General features: G+C 35.1%; 1 protein-coding gene and 1 pseudogene across 2 annotated transcripts; one reads left to right on the top strand and one right to left on the bottom strand.

The window, feature by feature from the left end:
- The first annotated feature begins 15,632 nt into the window (after positions 1–15,632).
- LOC145975574 (uncharacterized) lies at positions 15,633–16,439 on the top strand. The gene has a single exon (XM_083106162.1). It carries the CDS (start codon positions 15,633–15,635, stop codon positions 16,437–16,439), a length of 807 nt encoding a protein of 268 aa, XP_082962288.1.
- A 4,790-nt stretch (positions 16,440–21,229) lies between these two features.
- On the bottom strand, positions 21,230–22,020 carry LOC145976349 (uncharacterized; annotated as a pseudogene). Its single transcript, XR_014440230.1, has 2 exons — positions 21,674–22,020; positions 21,230–21,592 (listed from the first exon to the last, which is right to left on the bottom strand). The product of XR_014440230.1 is annotated as an uncharacterized LOC145976349 (transcript).
- Between the last annotated feature and the right edge of the window lie 2,655 nt (positions 22,021–24,675).

The following is a 24,675-nucleotide window of genomic DNA, read 5'->3' as shown; positions in this document are numbered from 1 at the left end:
GACGTCATCATCCCCGCGTGACGTCACCCCCCCCCCCCTCGCGTGACGTCACCCCCCCGCGTGACGTCACCCCCCGCGTGACGTCACCCCCCCGCGTGACGTCACCCCCCGCCCGCGGTTCCCCCTCGCCCCTCACCCCCCCTCGGAGCCCCTGGGTTAGAAACCTCATAGTATTACTACTAATGCGTTTCTGGAATTCCGCGGGAGCTTCTGAGAATCCAAAAGGTAGTTTTAGATATTCGTACTGACTGTTATAAGTCGCGAATGAAAAATATTTTGTAGAATCCGGATGTATTGCAATCTGATGGAATCCATCTTTTAGATCGAGCTTCGTGAAATATTTTTTACCGTATAAACTATCCAAATGATCATTAATTATTGGGAATGGGTATTTTTGCGGGTAAATATGCTGGTTCAATGGTCTGAGATCTACGCACATTCTTTTTTTTCCATCCCGTTTTGGAACTAACAATACTCGAGCGCAATACGGCGATATACTCGGTTTTATTATATTTCAGCTCAGTAAATCATCGATAATGACATCCACTTCTTTTTTCTCATTTACAGACATTCTTCGAGGCGCCTATCGGAAAAGAGAATCATCTTTTAGATAAACTTTAGCACAATAATCGTCCTTTATCGGTTCTATGTTTAAATTATCCACAGTCTTAAAAGTTTTTAATAATTTATTTTTTAACGCAAAAGATATTTCCGAATCTAGATTCTCGCAGATCTTATCGCATATATTCGGCGTTTCAGTTACATCTACAGGGTGATTCTGAACAGACGTTTGTCTTTAAAAAGATAAATTGTCGAGTCTATTCTAAGACGATTTTCCCTTTACCAAAATTGTCTACGAGGCTTAGTTTTTAAATTATTAAATAAAATAGTTCGCGAATTACGGAACGAGTACAAGAGGTAGACAGGGACGGCGCAACTCACCGTCCGATACAGGCGATCATGTGGGGCGCGCGACGCGATCAGCTGATTGCTGCACACGATGAGTGTAACAATCAGTGTGTGTGTGGGGGGGGGTGTATTTATGCACGCGTATCCACACATGCACCGTACTCTCTCTCTTTCTCTCTCTTTCTCTTTCTCCCTCTTTCTCTCACTCTCTCACTCACTCACTCACTCACTTATTCTTACCTTAATAATGAGATTCTTCATACTGCTGATAAATAGCAGTGCCCAGTGTGTTGCACGATAATAATCGTCGTCGACGAGACGTCGTTTCTTCAACACGCAGTCTGACACAAATAAGCGAAGTTTTTTCTTTCATCACTTTCGACACTTTTACAAATTTACTCGCGCACTTAATCACTCACGATTGATAAAAGGAGGAATTTACCAACGGTTACGGTACGAATTTAATAAACGGTTAACGCATTTAATTATTAATTACACACTCGATTAAAGAAACGCGTTAACAGAACGCGATACTCGATGCAAAGCGCGCGACGACCGACGACAAGCAGGTCAGGTTAGTACTAGCGCGTAATGCTACACGTTTATGTTTGGCAGCGCTAGAGGCGCTAGTATTAACCTGACCTGCTTGTCGTCGGTCGTCGCGTCGCGCGCTTTGCATCGAGTATCGCGTTCTGTTAACGCGTTTCTTTAATCGAGTGTGTAATTAATAATTAAATGCGTTAACCGTTTATTAAATTTGTACCGTAACCGTTGGTAAATTCCTCCTTTTATCAATCGTGAGTGATTAAGTGCGCGAGTAAATTTGTAAAAGTGTCGAAAGTGATGAAAGAAAAAACTTCGCTTATTTGTGTCAGACTGCGTGTTGAAGAAACGACGTCTCGTCGACGACGATTATTATCGTGCAACACACTGGGCACTGCTATTTATCAGCAGTATGAAGAATCTCATTATTAAGGTAAGAATAAGTGAGTGAGTGAGTGAGTGAGAGAGTGAGAGAAAGAGGGAGAAAGAGAAAGAGAGAGAAAGAGAGAGAGTACGGTGCATGTGTGGATACGCGTGCATAAATACACCCCCCCCCCACACACACACACTGATTGTTACACTCATCGTGTGCAGCAATCAGCTGATCGCGTCGCGCGCCCCACATGATCGCCTGTATCGGACGGTGAGTTGCGCCGTCCCTGTCTACCTCTTGTACTCGTTCCGTAATTCGCGAACTATTTTATTTAATAATTTAAAAACTAAGCCTCGTAGACAATTTTGGTAAAGGGAAAATCGTCTTAGAATAGACTCGACAATTTATCTTTTTAAAGACAAACGTCTGTTCAGAATCACCCTGTATATTGAATATCGAATGGACAAATTCCTCTGATTCTTTATTTTCCTCAAATTTATAATTTCTGTTATGATAAATCAAAGTTATGTTTGAGTTCTGAAAGAATTGTCTTCCCAACAGTAAATCAAATTTCATTGTGCCATCCCCGACTACTAAAAAATCTATACCCAACCAATTTGGCACTCCTTCTAATTTTATTAGATCGTATCCTTTGCCCAAAATTTTTATTACAGAATTATTAACGCCTTGTAACTTAATGTTATCAGTGACATGACTTAGTTTTCTATTACTATAATGTTTTTTGTAGACGGACTCTCGCATTAAATTTACATAACTCCCTGTATCAACTAAAGTTTCCAACGTTGTATTGGCATTCGAACTTCGTACTTCCACGCAGGGTCGATCCTCCGCCTGGGTTGTCATCTCACTCACATGAATCGTGTCCGTCAAGGTAGATGTTTGGTCGGTCGCTGTCTCCGAATCCTGGCTCTCGATGAGATGACTCGTTCTCGCGTTTGCTGTTTTTTTCGGGCAGGCTGGGCTGATGTGACCTTCCTCTCCGCATGTGAAACAGGTTGGCTTCTTGACTTTGCAATCTTTTGCTAGGTGACTTATCTGTTTACAATTGAAACAGGCCTTGTCGCTTGTACCTTGTGATGAGGTAGCACTCTTATTTTGAAACCGGCTATGTTCTCCGAAACGTGTGTTTGGCCCGCTTCTCCTTGATAAGGTCGAATCTTCCGTTATTCTTCGAACGTGATCGATAAAATCCGGGACATTTGTTATCCATGTACTAAGTACTAATTTCCGGGTGATTGGATCTTTTACGCCGTCTGCTAACAATTCGATTTTTTCCTTCTCTGTTAATGAAAGATTTTGCATCAAGCTTAACTTCTCTTCCGCATAGTCAACAAACTTCTCTTTGTACATGTTCCACGTCCTTTGTCCTATCTTGGCGAGCGTTGCTGTATATGACTCCTTGACTTCAAAATGCCTCCTTATGTGGAATTTAAAATCTTCCCATGTCGCCACTGAATCCATAGGTTGCCGATTGTACCACTCCTGGGCACGATTTTTTAATTGGGAGATTGCGGCCAGCACAATCACTTCATCTGTAAGGCGGTACATACGTGCTGCGCACATAATTCGCTCCAACCATTTTAATATGTTTTCCTCGTCTCTTCCTGAGAAAGTTGGAATTAACTTCGTGGCAAATTTCAGCTGCTGCCAGTTTATTGCCTCTGTGTTGACCTCCACTGTCGTACCTGTGTTCCCCGAAGCGGCAGGCGAGCCTCTTTGTGATCTGCCGTCGGAAGATCGTTGGCGGTCCTCCATCACCTATACTACTGCTTGCACGATTTCTTGAATGTTGATCTGCTCGTGAGAGTTTATTCTTTGTGTACTCACTGCGACCTTTGTTCTCGCGGCAGATGCCTGAGCACATCCAAAAGAGCTTCCCGATGGCCCCGGCATTTGCCGCTTTTCGTCTCGGCCTCCTAGTACATTCGCGGCGCTCTCTCCTCTCTCACTACCGATCTCCAGTGCCTGGTCCATTTCCAACTGCTCCGGCCACCCGTGCCTTGAGTAGAAATCCACAATTCTATCCAAAATACCTCCGCGATTACCGCTAGTGCTGAGATTTAACCGCGAGGCTAGCGATCGCAATTGATTTATAGACAGCTTATCTATTTTCGCCCGATCCATTAACGGGTATCCTTTGTCGCAATGGCTGCCTTCCGGTCGTGCCACGTGGCTGAACTTTCTCGAACAATCTGTCTTTTCTTCTAAGCACTATCTCGCGTAAGCTCACGAATTTCTTATCCGAATGTATATCCGTCTCGGTATCCGAATCCCACTTCTGAATTTAAAATTTACTTTAAGCCCAGCTGTAAGCTAGGTGAAATAAAATAAAAAAGAAAAAAAAAATAATTAACCGTATATAAAAATATATTTATTTGAAAATTCAACTGCTCTCAGCTCTCCCTAAATTTACACACGACTTCTTACTTTCGCTGCTCGAACTCAACTCCGCTCTCTCATCACTCTCTCCCTTCCATGTCCCTCATATCCGAAATTTTTGCCAGTCATTGCCGATAACGGCGCCCTTATCCTCCCTTCAGCGAATTAAATTCCCACTTTCGCCGAAATTCGGCCTCTTTTCGCCGAATCTAAGAATCCCTGTCATATCGACCCTTTTGATATCGACCTATGTCTCTCTCTTACGCTTACAATATTTTCTATTTTTTGTTCCTATTGCTTGTACTTTTGTATTGTGCAGTAATTCTAATGCTTAATATTTATTCCTATGCCTAATATTTTCTCTATTGTACGCAGGGCCTTAGTATTTCATTTATATATGACATGATACATTATTTTTGTTATCAGGCAAGAATATAAACGTACAATATTTATTGATATTTACTTATCGCAATTATAATTTCTTTAAAAAATAAGATGTATCATTATATTGTTATGGAAATATATAAATATGGTTCTATTTTGATATTGAGAATCTGCTTTAAAATAGTTAGCTGTGTATGTTCATAAAAGATATACTACATGTTTGAAATTAATTTATATTTTTAGATGATATTTTTAATAAACTAACGAACGTATAATATTTCATGCATAATACATATTTCAGATTTTTACATATTGTGTGTATACTATCTTAATCATGTATTTGACTTAAGCGCATTGACTCAAAATATCTAAAATATGTATATTTAAAATATGTATTATAAACTCATTCTTATTTTATACATTCTTTAGAATAATGCTTTTAAATATATAAATTAAAACATTTTTTATTTTATACAGCTCTGGAAAACCACACTGCGATTAAAGGTAACGCTGCTGGATAAAAGTTGTACTGGATAAAGGTTGCACGTAAGACTGCACTGGTACTCTAGGAACTGTAGCACTAGAAACTCTTGGAAAATAAGTGAGTATGTCTAAAATTACAACCAAATATTACAGGCGAGCAAAAACTAATACAGATTCTTTGTTAAATTCAATTGAATCTGATCAAGCTTTTGCTCAATGTTTAAATAATGATTTGATAAGAAACGATAACGATATGAATATTAATGAACAATTAAATTACATTGATTTGGATGATAATAATTTAAATAATATTGAATTTGATAATAATATTTTAGAAAATTTAGACAATTCAGATAGTGATACATCTAATAATGATTTTATTAATGAAAATACTTTAAATAATGAATCAATTAATAGTTATCATGATAATCTTAATAACGTTCATTACAATCACAACTTGCCACTTGGGCTTTGAAAAATAAAATTACTCATGTTGCGTTTAATGAATTAATAGCTATTTTAAAATCAAAACATGATGAATTATCTTCGGATGCTCGCGTATTAATGAAAACTCCTAAAAAAAATACATTAAAAATTGTTGAACCAGGACATTATTATCATTTTGGTTTAAATAATTGTATTCAAAAATTATGTTCATTTGTATCTTTAAATAATTTACAACAAATAGAAGTTTACATAAATATTGATGGTTTACCACTTTTTAAAAGTTCGAATCAGCAATTGTGACCAATATTATGTAGTTTAGTTGAAAATCGTAATAAAGTAGGTATTGTAGGTATATATCACGGGGAAAAAAAGCCAGACGATGCAAATGTATTTTTAAAAGATTTTATCGCCGAAGTTATCGATTTATTATCGCACGGTATCATAATAGACAGAGAGAACGAAAGATTTAATTATTCCTTTAAAATTAAAGGTTTTATTTGCGATACTCCTGCTAAAGCGTTTATTAAATTTACGAAGGGTCATACCGGTTATTATTCATGTACAAAATGTGTTATAGAAGGCGATTATATTAACGGTAGAGTTTGTTTCTCGAATTTAAATAAATTCCTCGATAGAACCGATTTCGATTTTAGATCTAAATCTCAAGAAGAACACCACATAAATTTAAAAACGTCAGATCTTGAATTACTAAAATATTTAGATATGATTAGTGATTTTCCTGTAGAGCCGATGCACTTAATTGATCTAGGTGTTACAAAAACTTTAGTGAGTATATGGTGTACTGGTAAACCATCAATAAAATTATCTTATGCACAAGTTTTACAAATTTCTCATTTATTAATAAATCAAATTAAAAATATCCCGTTAGAATTTAATCGTAAACCAAGATCATTAGAAGAAAGTAGAAGATGAAAAGCTACAGAATTCAGATAATTTTTATTATACACAGGTCCTGTGGTTTTAAAATCTGTACTTAATCGTGATAAGTATCTTAATTTTATGTCTTTATATAAATGTAGCTGTCACTATTTTATCATCTTATCCTCATCATGTTAGATATTTAGATTACGCTAATTCTCTTTTTAATTATTTCATAAAAACTTATATAATTTTGTATGGCAAAGATAATTGTTCAATTAATATTCATAATTTATTACATTTATGCGATGATGTAAAAAAGTTTGGAATTTTACAAGAGTACAGTGCCTATCCCTTCGAAAATTATATGCAAAAGATAAAAGGATACATTAGACAAAAAGATAAAGCATTACAACAAATAGTTAATCGTATACACGAAGAAAATATTCTGGAATTAAATGAAGAAAATAATTTGAATTTGAAACCTAAATTATTAAATAAACATGATAACGGACCTTTACTTCAATTTGTGTATACTAGTCAATGGGAAAAAATAGTGTTTTGTAATTTTACTTTAAAAATAAAAGAACCAGATAATTGTTGTAGTTTAAATAATGGTGACATTGTTTTAATTAAAAATATTGCTAGTGACAATAAAAATATAATAATAATTGGAAATAAATATAAATCAAAAACAGATTTTTATAATGAACCATGTAAGTCTTCTGATTTAGGTATATATTTAGTAGAAAACGTTGTTAATGATCATCAAAGTTGGAACATAAATGAAATATCGCATAAATGTATAAAATTACATTTCAAAGATAAATGTGTTATTTTTCCCTTGCTTCATTCGGTTTAATCAAATTTTATAGATTTTAATAATTTTATTTTTATATATTAATCATTTTTAATTTAGAATTTTTTAAATGTCGATTATATTTTACAATTAAAATAAAGATAAATCATTGTTTTCTTAAATCTTAAATTTATTGACTTCTTAGTATTTAAAAAAATGATGAATAATGTTTCCAAGAATATTATTATAATATTAAAGTATTATTCTGAGAATAAATATTTGAAAATTAAATAAATTTTATATATGTATATCTTAAAATTAAATAAATTTTATAAAACAAAAAATTGAGTCCCCCTATGTTCGTTAACGGTTTGATTCCGAATAATAATATGTATGTATTAATAATAATGTGTATTCAAATAATATTTGAAATTATTGATTTGAAGTTGCGTACACAAATTGTTAATAATTTGTAGAAATGGTGAAGACGTGGACTATTGTAATCTTCACAGAAGAAGATTCTGTGGAAATAGTACCATCTAATTGGATAATAAACGGTAAATGCTACTGGCCGTCACTTACATCGGAGAAGTTGACAGCCGCGGCAAAAAATCATATCAGACCGGATTGTTCATGGCCCTTATATCCTATCAGGCTAATACGTAATGGAACTTTTGGTAAATATACCACTTATTGCATTTTGATGTATTGATGAAAAATCTGTTTATTGCATTGTCATAATGTTATATTTATTTTGTTCTAGACAATTATACCGTAGCAAAGAAAAAATGCGAAATATTCCTCGGACGTAAATTCGGACAAGTCTTTTGGAAATAAAAGAAGAGTGACGAAAAAAACATATGGCTCTTCATTTGAAGAGAACAATCTATCGTCTGATGACGATAATAATAATTTGCTGAATAAATTGCTGACTCCTCCACGTTTAACAAATGGTTTGTATGCATTTTATATTTAATAACATATTTATATTTCGTGTTTATAAAAAGGGTTTATATTCTATATTATATTACTAACTGGTTTTTTAAATTAGTCTACTTTTTAAAGTGTTTTTTAAGCTCAGATAATTATTTTATATTTTTATTAAATTTTCCAAAAAAGCAAGTTATAGATAAATGCTTGTATTATTATATTATGCGAATTATCTTGCATACATACCAATGATTTAAGAGCATATGTACTAAGACAGATGGGGTTCAAAATTTATTATCTAATTTAATAAATTATTAGTATATACGTTTTTAAATCATTATTGAGTATGCAAAATACAACAACACATGCATTACTTACATAATACAATAACATGCATTTATCTATAACTTGGTTTGTTGAACAATTGTGTTAAAAAAATATAATTCTCTCTACCATAAGAAAAAATATGAAATTTCCTGAGAAATAAAAACTATATTTATTTAAAGTTTAAATAATAAAATAGTATAAAAAAGTGTTACAAGTTCTAAAAATTTACCTTTTTAAAAAAAAATTTTTAGGGATAAAATAGAATAGTAGCAAATAATTTATGAATTCAAAAAACACATTCAACCATTTGGTCGTCTTTTCTTCCAGATACCAGTACTTTCACAAAAACGATTACAAAAACAAACTTAAAAAAACAGAATGATGAAGCTAATGACTTTGATAGATTACGAAATGAGAAACAAGGGAATTTATTACAATCTAATGGTAAATTGTTTTTCATAATATAGAATTATTAATCACAACTTTTTACAAAATGTAAAAGCTTATAACGTATTTTTTACATATTTTATAGATAATAATGAATCTCTGACTGACGACGACCAACTGGAAACATTTATGACAGAATGTAAATGTTGTCCAGTACATTTAAAACACAAGTGTGGTATGTATATGTTACTTACAATTGCCGAATTTGCCCATTGCCTGAATTTTTTAACTACGACGTGATGTGAATAAGCTTAAATGTGCACAACGCGTTCTGGATATTTATTTTGGCCACAACACGTCAGTAGCCGTGCTTACTCGCTTAAGCTTACCTCGCATCGCATTGATTAAAAAATTAAGACAATGGGCAAATTCGGTGATTGCAAGTAACATACATTTAAAATAAAATAAAATAAATTACAATTATTTTCGATAAATTTATTAATCTTATTATAAAATAATGAATTTATTATTGTAATTACATGTTCGACAATTTATTAATAAATATATATTAAATTCTTTTTTCAGAAAATTATTTTAAGGAAATCATTCGCCAACAAAACATGCTGAAAGCAAGCATGTGGCAGTACACAGATACTCTTCACGAGTTAACTACGTCTATTAATCGTCTTCTTACAAACGATGGAAAAGTGGCTCATCGGGAGCAGGAAGCACCTTTATTTTTCACAATTTTTTCGTTTCCGTTCTTTGTACGTCCGCTGCAGGTAATATGGACGTCCAATGGATGTACACAATGTCCGACATGTACGTCCGTTGTACGTATATAAGTACTATTTGCATATATTATTTAATTTAACAAAATGATGTGTATTTTTTTAAATATTAACTTACTAATTTATCTCAATTATTTTATTAAAAATGTATAAAAAAATAATTTAATATTCAAATATATAAAAATAATATATTATCATAAATTCAAAATATTATTTGAAAATTAATATATTAGTCAATTCTTTAATGAAATTTAATGCTGCCCTAATATATTGTCTTTTTATTGAGAGAAAATAAATCTATATATACATATACATTTTCTACATTTTTAATATTTTATTTCTCATGCAACAATTTGTTTACTTATTTTTCTTTTCTCCTCTATTCTTTTCTTCTTAATTTATAAATCATTTAATAAGGAAAACTTTTTGTTTATAAATTATTCAACTTTTTGGTTCTTTAAATAAATATATTTTATTTTAAATATTTATTTATTTAATTAAAAATGTGTTTAAAAAAATTAGTTGAAATATTGAATTCTACATATAAGTCACGCAATAAGAATTAATCTTTATTAAACGTACATGTAATGAAATATTTTATTTCTACATTACATAACTTTTCTTCGTTGCGTTTTCATCGGATGGGAAAAAGATAAAATCTATTTTTAAGAGAGTGAGTCGAAGCCATACCGTGGTTCAGAGTCGAACCATTTTAATTTTGGTACACGATTTACAACGTTCTGTTTATAATGTTGCGATAAAATGTCGACAATCATACATTACTTTATAACATTGTTTTATCTCGGTGCATTCTATATGATATGTGGCAGTGGTTTGAGTGAATCTTTGCGAAAAATGCGTAAGTGCGAAATATTTATTATTTTAGTTATTTCATTTTTCAGTTAGAATCGATGTGATGGAACATGATTTTAATCTGAAAATTTAATCTTATTATTGTGTTATAAACCGACTTATAAACCTTAAAAGAAAATTTAAACATTAACAACTAATTCAATTTTAAATTTACAAAGTTAATTGAAACTTGATGCTAATAATAGAATTATAAATAGCAATTATATTCTTTATTATAAACGTTTTTTTTATATTTATCTTATTCAAAAATGGTTTGATTACAAATTTTAAGATGGAAAAGATTGTATATGCATAATATATAACAATACATTTATATCAAATAATAAAACTTAATCACTTAATTCGTAATAATTTAAAATAAAAGTGAATAAAAACAGAAAAAATACAAAAACACGTTAAGAAAAATAATAATAGTAATATATGGTATATTTAATAATTTGGTGTTTGCAATCTCTAATTTTAAAATATACATAAATTTGTAATATGCATATATTTGTAATTTTAAAAAATAAATTTCTATCGATATACAACACTTTTTAATTAAATCTTTTTGACTAATTGTGAGTTTGTTCTATGAACATGTTGACAATTGCTTCTAGATGTAATTTTCTTACTACACTAACAAATCTGCTTAGTTATAAATATTAAATTTATGCAGCAAAGTGTAGCTTTGCTAATTCAACAATTCCATTTTTTTCCGTGATCAAATAATCGTATTTATAAAATAATAAAATAATAAAACAAATTAAGAATATAGTTCCATAATATAGTTCTTAATTTGGTTATTTAAAATATAAATACTACACAGCAGCATCTTCAGATTATACTTGAAATAATTTTAAATATAAAGATACCAAATTACAAATACGAGTTATAGAGTTATGATTTTAACAACTTATACCAAATTCAAAATTTTAGATAAATATAATTAATAATACTTATTGAAAAGAAAGAGCAAGAGAAGAAGAGAAAAAGATAGAAATGATTAATTGCTTGAAAAATTTTCAAATTAATTAGATTATATAGATTATATAGATTATATTTTAAATGTTTCGTTTAACTTACGTAATTCGATCTAAGAAATGGTTCGACGCATTCCACATCATCATTCCAGACAATACATTGTATTCTTCTTCCAGTTCCGTTGTTTAAATAAAACTTGAAATATTTATATTGTTGTTCTTTTCCCACAATTCGTGGAGCATCTAAACCGTCCACATAGCCTATAATTTCATTAAAAATTTAAATATTCAAAATTACAGACAAAATTTAAAATAAATCCATTATACAAAGTATTTCAGGACGAATGGTCAACATTTTTAGAACATGATTGCACACATCATTTTAAGCAAAAAAGTTTATATATAAACATATGTTCTATTCTGAATGGTTATAAAGCTACAACGTGTTCTGGTTTAGTTTATTTAAATTTAATTTTTGGTGTAATTAAAATGGTCATATTCACTGATGCCAAAATTATTATTAATTAATTGAAATTATTATATATTTATTAATATCATTATTGTTCGAAAATCATAAAAATCATCCCGGATTAAATTCCTAACAAAATTTCAAATAATGTTCTATAATTCGAGAATTTGAATTTAACGGGCGTCAAGAATCTTCTCGAGCTTTCGATTCTTCAGAAAAACTCGTTCCCGTTATCTCGCATTTTTTCATCGATCGAGAAACGCTGATCATAAACATTCGCAATAACATTGTCATCCGTCGACAAAATCAGCGTAGCGTACGGGCATGCGCGCCCATACATCACGATCAGCTGATTGCCAATCAGCTGATCGAAAAAGGTTGCGCGCATGACAATTAAAGAATTGTCTACGTCAGACCTCATCGGCGGCCAATTGTACGCGGCGCCCTGAGGTCACCGCTAAAGTACAAAATTTATTGGGCCACGTCGCAACGGGCCCAAGATTCCGCTCGCTTTATAACGGGCACCGCACGCGAGCACCTCGAAGTCTCGCACTTTTCGCTAAACCGCACTTTTCGTTAAACCGCTTTTGTAAAACCGCTATTCTGTTATACGACCGCTTACTCACTCGGATTTCCGCTATCTCTTCTGATAATACGCAAATCGAATCGCTTTATACGACCGTCTACGAATTCGGAAAACGCTCTTGTTTCGCTACAACGCTCGCGATACCGCTCGCGAAAACCGCTCTTACTTTGTTACACCGCTGTTTCGCGAATCGCAATCACTGCACTCAACACTTGTTTTACTCTTGACTCTAATAAACGTCAGTCTTTTTGTGTGAACGAGGCGCACTTTTTTCGCTGAAAGACCTTCCGCTCCTACTGTCTACTGTCGGATTCGCTCGCGAACAATTATTCAAATATATTATAAGATTGAAATTTCATCTACGTGTTTCATAGAATTTGATTCTAATAAGTCAATAAATGTATATTCATTAAGATTGAATATGTTGTATCTTTATATCCGTCCAGAATAAGATACACGTGTTTATATAAACTTTTTTGGTTAAAATGATGTGTACAATTATGTCTTAAAATATACTGACCATTACTTCTGAAACACTCCATATATTGTTACGTCCACATTTGAAATATCTAATATGTTATTAATGCAATATAAAAATACGTATGTCGTTATAATTTATTTTAATCTAATATTTGTATATCAAATTTTAATCATGATATTTTGATCGTAATATATATCATTTAAAATTTTTATAACAAAAGTAACTTACAATAATACTTACATAGTAGAATCATAAATTTTTATATTATCGAGTACTTCATTTGACGTTAATATTTCTGCAGGATTCAATTTATCCAATTCGGAAAATCTATCTTGCATACTAATATCTTGTATACTTGAAGAAGAATGATTATCAGCCTCATTAAGTTGCGACATAATTAAGACTATCTTCTTTGTTTATTTTGGGGATATCTTGAATTTTTGATTATTCTTATAACATTCAAAATATAAAATTTATAATAGCTTATAATTTGATTCCAGTTACGTAATGATGTTTTAAAACAAATATTCAAATGTATAAATATACATAAAATGTCTTAAAATCTTTGTATATTTTAATAGTGTATTTTGTTAATAAAATAAAATAGACACTAATATAAAAATTTCAAAGTTGCAATAGTTTCTAAATGATAAGCAATCATAGTCTATTAACAAACGATCATTTATTACATTTAATTTTTTCTTAAGTAACAATTTAATTAGTTGATTAAAATAAATAATTATATTTTAAATAAAATTATGAATCTAATATTTTTATATATTTGAGAAACAAAAGTTATTTACGTTTACGCAATCACTATACTCACAATAAGGTTGAGTTCGAATTATTTAATTTGACACGTTTTTATTATAAATTATCTATTTTAATTTAGATATAAAAACGGATAATTACACACACACACACACACACATTTTTGATAGATTACAATATACACAAATACTGTAAATTAATTTCAATCAGAATGTTTATCCAAATGTTGTAAAAAATTTCCTAAGAATTTTCTGTTTTAGTGCGTATTATATTTCGACTATAAATATAATAATGAATAGGGACTTCCGTTTCCGGTGCGTTAGTAGACAGACACGTGGTTTTTCGGGATATTGTAATAGAAGAAAAGTTGTGGAAAAGTGAGTGTGAGAGGAGAAAGAAGTGTGAGGGCAGTGTGAGAGAGTGAATGGTGTGCATGTATGATAAAGGGACAAGGGCGAGTTAAGGTATAAAAGGAGAAAAGAGGAATAGAAGGGACACGTGGAGATAGGCCGTTAGGCATAGATAGGTGGTGATATAGAAGGTAAGGTGTGGAAAGGAAGATAACGGAGAGTGAGCATAGGGGGCGTAGTAGGGTAGGCAATAGAAGGGGAGCTACGGAAAGGAAGAGTATAGAGGGAAAGATGGCGGCGAGAGGTAGAGAGAGAGGAGGGAGTTTAGGGAATATAGATGATTTGTTTAAGAGGAAGAGGGCAGAGGGGGAGGAAGGAAAGGAGGTGGGGAAGAAGGAGGAAATTTAAAAAAAAAGTAATATAACGGCAAGATCACCGCGGAAGGAAAAGATAGAGGGGGGAAAGGTGAGGATGGAGAACAACAGGGAGGAAGGAGGGTGGAAAGAGATTTTGCTGGGCTGGAGAGAGGAGATGGAGGAAATGATGAAGGAGATAAGAGGGATGAAGGACTGGAAAGAGGACATTAGGGCAATGAAGGAGGAAGTTAAGGAAGGAATCAGGGAACAAGGTAAGATGTTGAGAGATGAAGTGGAGAAGGTGAGAAGAGAATTAAGGGAGCAGGAGGAGAGATGGATGAAAGAGAGAGAGGAATTGAGAAGGAGGATCCAAGAATTAGAAAAAAGCATGGAGGGTAGAGAGGAAAATAGGTTGGAGAGAGCAGTTGAAAGTGGGGGGGAAGTAGGGAGAGGGAAGGGAATTGGAGAAGTGGAGAGTAGGATTAATGAGTTGGAGAGAAAGATGGAGAAGAGAGAGAGAGAGAGAAGAGAGAAGGAAGAACGTAGTGATAAAGGGAGTAGAAGTTAAAGAGGGGAAGAGAAGGGAAGCAGTGGAGGAATTAATGAAGATGATAGGTGTGAAGGTTGACATAGAGGAAGTAAAGAGGATTGGAGGAGAAGTAGGGAAGGGAGGAGAGTCGCTATGGGTTAAGTTGGGGAGCGAAGAACAGAGAAAAGACATATGGGCAAATAAGGGTAAACTGAGAAGTAGGAGGGAGAGAATAATGGAGGATTGGACGTGGAAGGAGAGGAGGATGAGGTGGAGGTTAGAAGAGATTGCGAGATTGGAAGAAGGGAGGGGAAGAAAAGTGTGGGTGGGATATGGGAAAATAAAAATTGATGAGGTATGGTGGAAATGGGATGAGGAGGAGGAGGTATTAAAGAATTGGAGGGGAATTACAAGAACAGAAGAAAGGGGGGAAGGGGGAGGAGAAGAAGACCGAGGGATGAAATAGAGAAGAGGGATGGGAGGATTGGAGGGAAGGGAGAAGATGGGGGGGAGTGGAAGATAGCGTTTTGGAATGTAGCGGGTTTAGGAAGTAAGGATAAAGGGTTTTGGTCAGGATTGGGAGATTGGGATGTGGTGATTCTAATGGAAACGTGGATGGAAGACAAAGGGTGGGGGAAGATAAGAGAGAGATTGCCGCGAGGATTCGAATGGGGGGTGCAAATGGCGAGAAGAAAGGGGAGGAGAGGAAGGGCAATGGGGGGAATGTTAATGGGAATAAGGAAGGAATTGTTGGAAGAAAGATCGAGTATAGAGGTGAAGGAGGAGGGGATAATGGTAGGGAGAGTCAAGAATGGAGGAGAAAGGTGGAGGATAGTGGGGGTGTATGTGGGGGGGGATATAGAGCGGTCTTTACAGAGGCTGGAGCAGTGGGTGGATGAAAGGGAAATAGGACTCAGAACTGATAGGAGGAGAACGGGAAGGGAAGAGGGAGAGGTGGAGGAAGAGGAATTAAGGGGGAAAGAGATTAAAGAAGGGAGGCAATCGAAAGATAGAAAGATAAATAGAGAAGGTAGGAAATTATTGGAATTTATAGTGGAAAGGGGATGGAGTATTTTTAATGGAGACACAGAAGGGGATGAGGAAGGGGAATACACATTTACAGGAGGGAAGAGTAGTACGGTAATTGATTATGTGATAGGAGACAAGGAAGTAAAGGAAAGAGTAGAAAGGATGAGGGTGAGAGACAAGATTGATTCAGATCATCATCCGTTAGAAGTATGGATTAAGGGCGAAATAGAAAGGAGAGGGGGAGGATCAGGTGAAGGAGGAAATAGAAGGGGAGTTTGGAACGAGCAAGGGAAGATGATATTTAGGCAGAGGATGGGAACGATGGAATTAGGTGGGGAGGATTTAAGGGAGGAGTGGGGAAGAATAGAGAGGGAAGGATAAAAGAAGTGTTAAAGGAGACGGAAAAGGAGTTAGGAAATAAAAGGAAAGGGAGGAAGGGCTGGTGGGATGAGGAATGTGAGTGGAAGAAGAAAAAGGTGAGACAAGTTTTAAGGGGTTGGAGAAGGAAAGAGGGAGAGAAGGAAGAGTTTAGGTGGGAAAGAAAAGAATACAGGGAGATGTGTGAGAGAAAAAAGAAGGAAAAGAACGAGATGGGAGAGGAGGGCGGAGGAAGCTACAAGGGAAAGCGAGGTGTGGGAAATAATTAATAAGGAAAGAAAGAGGAGGAGGAGAATAAATGAGGGAGTAGGAATGATTGAGTGGAGGGAACAATTCATGAGGGTATTGGGAGGAGTGGAAGAGAGAGTAGTGAGGGGAAACGGGAGGGAAAAGGGGGAGGAAGACAGAGAAGAAGAGATAAGTAGAGTGGAAATAAGAAGAATAAGGAGTAACATAAAGGAAGGAAAGGCAGTAGGACTAGATGGGATCCCAGGGGAAGTGTGGAAACATGGGGGAGAGGAATTGGAGGAATGGGTTTGGGGGTACTGTAATAGAATATGGAAAGGAGAGAGGTGGCCGCAGGATTGGAAGGAGGGAGTGATAGTTTCGATATTGAAGAAGGGAGGGGGAGAGAAAGCAGAGGATTATAGGGGGGTCACCCTAATGTCAACATTATATAAGATTTATGCAACGATATTGGCAGAGAGGGTAAGGGAGGAGGTGGAAGGTAAGGGAATTATTCCTCCGAATCAAACGGGCTTTAGAAAGGGAATGGGGACAATAGACAACATATATGTATTAAACATGCTGATAAACAGACAGATAAATCGGAAGGGGGGAAAAATGGTAGCACTGTTTGTCGATATGAGGGCAGCGTTTGATTCGGTGGACAGGGGAGTTTTAATAGAGACGATGAAAGAGAGGAGGGTAAGAGATGGGCTGGTAAAGAGAGTGGGGGAAATAGTAAGAGAGACAGCGAGCAGGGTGAGGAGGGGAAACCGGGAAAAGTTTTTGGACGATAAGGGGGGGTAAGGCAAGGGTGTCCCTTGAGCCCAATTTTATTTAATATATTGTTAGCAGACTTGGAGGAAATGGGGAAAGTAAAATGGGGAGGGATAAAACTAGGGGAGGGGAGGGTGTATTCCCTAGCGTACGCGGATGATATAGTTTTAATGGCGGAAGAGGAAGACGAGATGAAAAGTATGATGGGAAGGCTAGAAGGATATTTAGATAAGAAGGGGTTGGAACTGATTATCGGAAAGACAAAAATAATGAGATTTAGGAAGGGAGGTCGAAGAGTGGGGAAAACGAAATGGTGGTGGAAGGGAAGAGAGGTGGAAGAGGTAAGGGAATTCCGATACCTGAGATATACACTGCAAAGGAATGGAAGGCAGGAGGCTCATGTTAAGGAAAGGGTCAGGAAAGCGGCAGCGGTGATGGGACAGGTATGGGGAATTGGGAAAAGGAGGCTTGGGAGAGACTGGGGAAGAAGACTCTGGATATTCGATAGGCTGGTGTGGACGATATTGGGATATGGGGCGGAAATATGGGGTTGGAAGGAAAGGGAAGAAATGGAAAGACTGGAGGAAAGGTATTTGAGATGGGTATTGGGGGTAGAGGGAAGAACACCAAGGTATTTAGTAAGGGAAGAATTGCAAAGGGATAAATTGTGGGGTAGGGCAGGGAGAAGGGCCATGGCGTTTGAAAAGAAAATGAATGAAGGGAGAGGAAGTGAACTGGCGAGGAGGTGTTGGGAAGAGATGAAGGAAAGATATAGAGAGGGGAAAACAAAGTCGAGATGGGAGGAGGAAAGGAAGGATTTCTTCGGGAGCAGGGGAATGAGGATAGAGGAGATAGAGGGGAAAGAGATGGTGGAGAATCTTGGGTGGAGGAAATAGAGAGTAGGGAAAAAGATAGGTAGAGAAGGGAAAGGTGGGAAAAAATAAAGGACTCGAAATATAATAGATGGTATAAGGAGGTTAAGGGAGAGGGGATTCCAGGATATCTGAAGAAGGGTGGCGAGGTTTAGGTTGGGGAGTGAGGTAAGAGAGAGTAAGTATTGGGAAGGGGAGGAGGAGAAGGTCTGTAGGATATGTGGGGGGGAAAGGGAGACATGGGATCACGTGTGGGAGGGGTGTGGGAGGCAGGAGGAGGTGGAAGGAGGCTGGCAGGAAAATGTGAGATGGGTATGAGATTGGGGGATGAGGGGGAGGGAGAGGAGTGGATGAGGAGAATAGAAAGAGAAAGAATGGGGGAGAGGGTGGAGGGAGGATTAGGGGGAGAGAGAGGCTGTGAGAGAGTGAGAGAGAGAGGAAGAGAGGGAGAGAGTGAATGAGATAAGGGGGGTTAGTGGGAGCAGAGAATGGAGAAAAGAGCAAGAGGAAACGGAAGTCCAAAGGCGGTGTGTGTGTGTGTGTATGCGGAGCAGCTATGGGTGGAGAAAAACAATCTGCACTCATGGCACTCATAAGCAATTGTATTGTATGCGAAGCGCGTATGGATAGGTTTTGCGGTAATATGTAAGGGCGGGGCAGATTGCGAACGAAATATTGCGTGGGATTATTTTTGTAGATTTTTGGAAAATATTGTAACCCCAAGGGGAACAATAAATATCTATCTATCTATAATAATGAATAGAAAAAGATACATATCTATAATTTTTGAATAATTCACTATTTGATAATTAGATTGTCGATACATATAAAATCAAAATAATTAAAGGAAGAAATATTAATATAATTTATTTAGTTTGAATCAAATTTTTTGTATTTTCCAGTTTTTAAGGTTAAAATAAATTTTTTTAAATTGAAAAAATAAAAATTATGTTAGGCACCTACCTCTTTTTTTATTCTGTAAATTAATTTATTACCGAGCAATTTTCCTCTTATCAGCAATTTCTCTGTAATGATCTCTGATCCGTTTGGTTGATTTTCCTGGATTTCCCTGGTTGTTCGGATAACTATTCAAAATTTCAGATAAAATTAGAAAATTTTAAAGTAACACATTAAAATAAGTTTTTTATGTATACCTCATATGTTCTTTTATATATACAGGGTGAGTTTTAATGGTTGTGTCAATCTTTTTATCATACGGGAGATTACCGATCGCAATTTTAGTAAATTGATTGATACATAGATGTCAGTTAATTGAATTGACCGTAACGAAGGCCGAAATATAATGTGTACAATTAAAGCAAGTTAAAAGCTGAAATTATGTAGTGTGGATTTATTATTATTATTAAAGCTACGCATTTATTATTATTATTATTAAATATATGTTATTATATTTATTATTACTATTATTATTATTTTACTGTGATCAAATTAGGGATTTATTATTATACATATTCGATATATTAAAGCGGAAAAAATACATATTTAAAAATTCAATTCAAATTTAACGCTTTAACGTTTTATGTAAAACTTTATTTCAAATTCCGCATTTATTTTTATGATAAATTTTTATTGTTTTATATGCTAAAAATATGCAGCAAAAAATTTTCTTCCTTCTTAAAATAAAATTACGCAATTATTTCATAAGAATGTATTTCTTGTGGAACAATTGCGTGATTTTATTTCAAGAAGGCAGAAATACTACATACCTTTAGCGTATAACAATAATAAAAATTTTTATCATAAAAATAAATGCGGAATTTGAAATAAAGTTTTACATAAAACGTTAAAGTGTTAAATTTGAACTGAATTTTTAAATATGTATTCTTACTGCTTTAATATATTAAATATGTATACATAGCTTTAATAATAATAATAATAATAATAAGTGCGTAGCTTTAACAATAATAATAAATCCATACTATATAATTTCAGCTTTTCACTTGCTTTAATTGTACATATTATATTTCGGCCTTCGATACGGTCGATCCAATTAACTGACATCTATGTATCGATCAATTTATTAAAATTGCGATCGGTAATCTCCCGCATGATAAAAAGATTGACACAACCATTAAAACTCACCCTGTATATATATATATATATATATATATATATACTACCGCTCAAAAGTATTTGGCCACCCTTAATTTAAGAGAAAACTCGAAAACGAAATTGTGTCTATTGCCTTTCATCGATGTTTATTGTTTATGCGCTAACGGAAAGTCGTTCTCAATAGCTATATTATAAATATCACTTCATGTTTACTAACAGATAGCTACAAAGCTAAATAAGGTATTTATGGCTCTTTTCCTAGAATGAATACTTTTAAGTTTTTACTACAAAGGCGCGTGTTTCATGGAATTTTTTTGTTTATTTGATATTTTAGAATGTAACGGATATAGATTTGCGTCAGTTATCTGCTGCCATTTGAACAGAAAACACATCTCTTGACGCATATTTTGCAAAAATAATATATAGATAGAGAAGATATAGATTGTTGAGGGTGAGTGGAAATAATGATGGCCGATACTTTTTATTAATGAAGAAAGTATATTCTTGATGAAACACACAAAGTAAAATACAGTAAAGGAACGTGCTACCGCGACAGCGTAAAGACGTCGAGAAACGAGGCGGTGTACGCGACAGTGTCGCCACACGTATAACGTGAAGATGGCTAACTACACGCAATGTACATGACTCCAGGCGCAACGTCGACCGCGAGATTCAAATCTCCAACACTCCCCCTTAAGCACGGAGTTGGTTCATCTCTAATAATTTTATGCATTTATTATGTTTGCTGCTAGGCAGACCTTTAGTACGTCAGCAGCCATGTCATCCGTTGAGACATGCGTTAGATTGATATCTCCTGAATTCAATGTTTCCCGTACGAAGTGATGTCTAATGTCTATATGTTTCGTACGAGAATGAAACACGGGATTTGTCGCGATCTTCTGAGCTCCGATGTTGTCGCACATGACTGTGATGTCTCCTAGGGGCTCTAATCCAAGCTCTACCAGGAACTTTCGTAGATATGACTTCCTTGAAGGCATCGCTGATTCCCATATATTCAGTCTCCGTTGACGATAACGCTACCGTTCTCTGCTTTCTGGACTCCCAGGTGATGCAACCACCGGCGAGGATAAAAGCGTATCCCGTATACGATCTGCGGTCGTCTGGGCAGCTTCCCCAGTCTGCATCAATAAACCCGGTGAGAGGTCGTCCGCCAGTTGATTTATAGTTGATTGTGTAATCTAGAGTGGCCTTCAGGTAACGCAATACGCGTTTAGCTGCAACCCAATGAGCGTGTTTGTGACAATCATTGTAACAGTTTAAATAACTTACCGCATGGACGATATCTGGCCTTGTACCCATGGCTATATACATCAGAGATCCTATAAGTTCACGGTAGGGTACTTTATTATCTTCCTCATCTCCCAAGGACTGACCTCGACTCAATTTTGTACTGACGTCCATGGGGAGTTGAAACGGCTTTGCATTCGGTCATTCCGAAACGCGTCAGAACGTCCAGGATAAATCCTCTCTGATGAATGGAGTATCCGTCTTCATGACGCATGAATTCTATGCCAAAACAGCATTTCACGTCACCCAGGTCGCGTATGTTGAAAATCTTCAAGAGATTTTCTCCGATTTTCTTGATGTCACTCCTATTCTTCGAGATGATTAAAATATCGTCGACATAAATAGCAACGACAAGCGTAAGGGCTCCCCCTTGATTTGATGAATACACGCAGGGGTCTGAATTCAAGGGCGTGAATCCTAAGTTTCGCAATTCTTGGTTCAGCCTCTTGTGCCATTGGCGTCCAGATTGCTTTAGCCCGTAGAGTGCTCTGTTCAGTCGACATACTTTGTTTCCGCTTTCTATGTCTTCGAGCATCTTTCTAGCTTTCTTTTCAATTACGCTATTTCTTCGTTCTGTACGTATAATCTGCTTCAAGGCTTCCTCGGTCATCTCGGGGATCTCCATGAATATCTCTTTATCTAGATGACCGTTGAGATAAGCAGTTGTTACGTCAAACTGACGTATAATCATGTTATATTCCGATGCTATAGCCGTTGCGATGCGAACCGAGCTTAGTCGAGCTACTGGGGCGAAAGTTTCGCCGAAGTCGATTCCCGGACGTTGAGAAAAACCACGTGCGACGACTCTTGCTTTTCTTCGTTCTAATGATCCGTCTGTTCCATACTTGTTACGCAATACGATTCTGCTTCCGATCACTTTGCGGTCTGTGGGGCGATTCACAATTTTCCACGTTCTCAATGAGATTTCTCATTTCGGAGCCTATCGCATCGTACCATTCGTGAGAATGGGACTCGTGATTGCCTGATCAATGGGGATTTCGCTAAGAACGCTTCTTGACTGCAGTTCGCTTCAGCAATGCAATACTGCTTCTGAGATCGTCCTCTCCTTCCGGTTTTGATCTTCTGCGGCCTACCGGGGCCTCTTTTCATTGTCCTCTTGTCAGTGTATGGTTCCTCGGTGTTATCATCGTCGTCGTCATCTGCGTTGAATAGTACTGTATCTTCTTCTTCGTCGATGTCACCGTCTTCTGGAATCGCCTTGATTAAAGGAATATCGATCTTCGGTATATCGCTCTGTATCTCTGACGGTGTTACGTCCCGCAACAAAATTTTTATTTTTATTTAAACACGCAAAAATTGCCTCTATAATATTTAAACTGTAATTCCACCGACGAACATATAAATCTTAATCCCACCGAGTAACATATTATTGTTAATATAAATTAATATTGTTAATTAAAATTCCATCACGCCATCTATTGTCACCAATATTTCTTATTATAAAATCTCACCGCGCAATGTAATATCACCAATACTTATAGTACATCAATATCATTCCGCCGCACGATATACTATTGTCAATATCTCCGAAAATAATCTTTCTTTGTTAAGAAGCTAGCTATACATAACATAACCTCACTTAGGAATGATGGAAATAATTTTAAGTATTTGCCCACATATAGTATCATCCGCATAAAAATTACCTACTTTACCGACAATAGGCAAAATCACCCACACAAAAGTTACCGACAGTCGATAAAATAAATTCCTACTTTAACGACAGAGTAAAAGTTACCGACAGAAAAGTTACCGACAGTCGATAAAATAAATTCCTACTTTACCGACAGAGCAAAAGTTACCGACAGAAAAATTACCGACGGTCGATAAGGAAGTTTTCTACCTTACCGACCGAGCAAAAGTTACCGACAGAAAAATTACCGACGGTCGATAAGGAAGTTTTCTACCTTACCGACCGAGCAAAAGTTACCGACAGGAAAATTACCGACCCATGATAACACAGTTACCGACGTTACCGACTGAGGATAAAGTCATTTCTTACCTTACCGACAGTGAAGACTGTCCATACCCACATTACCGACAGAGGGCAGCGCCATCTCTGGGGTAGCGATGATACTAACTTTACCGACATATAAGAGAATACCTCCTTTATTAATATGTAATCCTGATACACAAGAAATTTTACAAATCAAAAACCAAAAGACTTTATATACATATATATATATTTTTGAACACGTCTCAGCACCGACTACACGTATATCTAATTATTTTGGGACCTAAATTATATCAAAAATCATTGATTCCAGATTAACTCGAAAAATACTATAAATAAAAATCTTATGACAATTTTCCCTTAAGGAGCATAAAAAGTCAGACCGACATATGTATACATAATTATGAAAGCTCCAATACTACTAATTTTATAAACGAAGTTTAAAATATAATTTTACGTATGCAATATTATGAGTCATCATCACATTCCAAACTAAGACTATGGAATATTCCGCTCGAATATTATTGCACAACATTACGCAACGTGATGAAATAATTAATTATCATTAAGTAACAAATGAATTTATTATTATTAAGCGTATGCAATAACTTCCATTTATATTAATTCACAAAAAATCCGTTCAAGAGAACATTGCGCAACATAACGAAATAATTAACTTATTAATATTAAGTATATGCAATAATTTTTATTCAAGAACCCAACAGGGATAAATATTAAAAATAAAAGCAAAGAATAAAAATTGTTGCACCATTTACTGAAATAATTTATAGTCTTTATATACTTATATCCCACCGCATAATCATAAATACTTATATGTTAAATAATAATTGTAATTATAATAATTATGATGTCAGAATTTATTAACAATATTTAAAAGCATTTTTCATAATAATACATAGAGACAAAAATGAACTTTCGAACGGAGCATGCTAGAAACTCCGTTGACATTTCTACAGCTAGAGCTTAAAAAACTACATTAGAAAATATATGC

Source organism: Camponotus vicinus, unplaced genomic scaffold (assembly GCF_025532165.1).
Source record: "Camponotus vicinus isolate PSW18456_S1 unplaced genomic scaffold, iyCamVici1.0 SCAF_8, whole genome shotgun sequence".
In the NCBI taxonomy this organism is placed as follows: Eukaryota; Metazoa; Arthropoda; class Insecta; order Hymenoptera; family Formicidae; genus Camponotus; species Camponotus vicinus.
The sequence above is the reverse complement of the archived record's forward strand: the minus strand, read 5'-3'. Positions and strand labels throughout refer to the sequence as shown.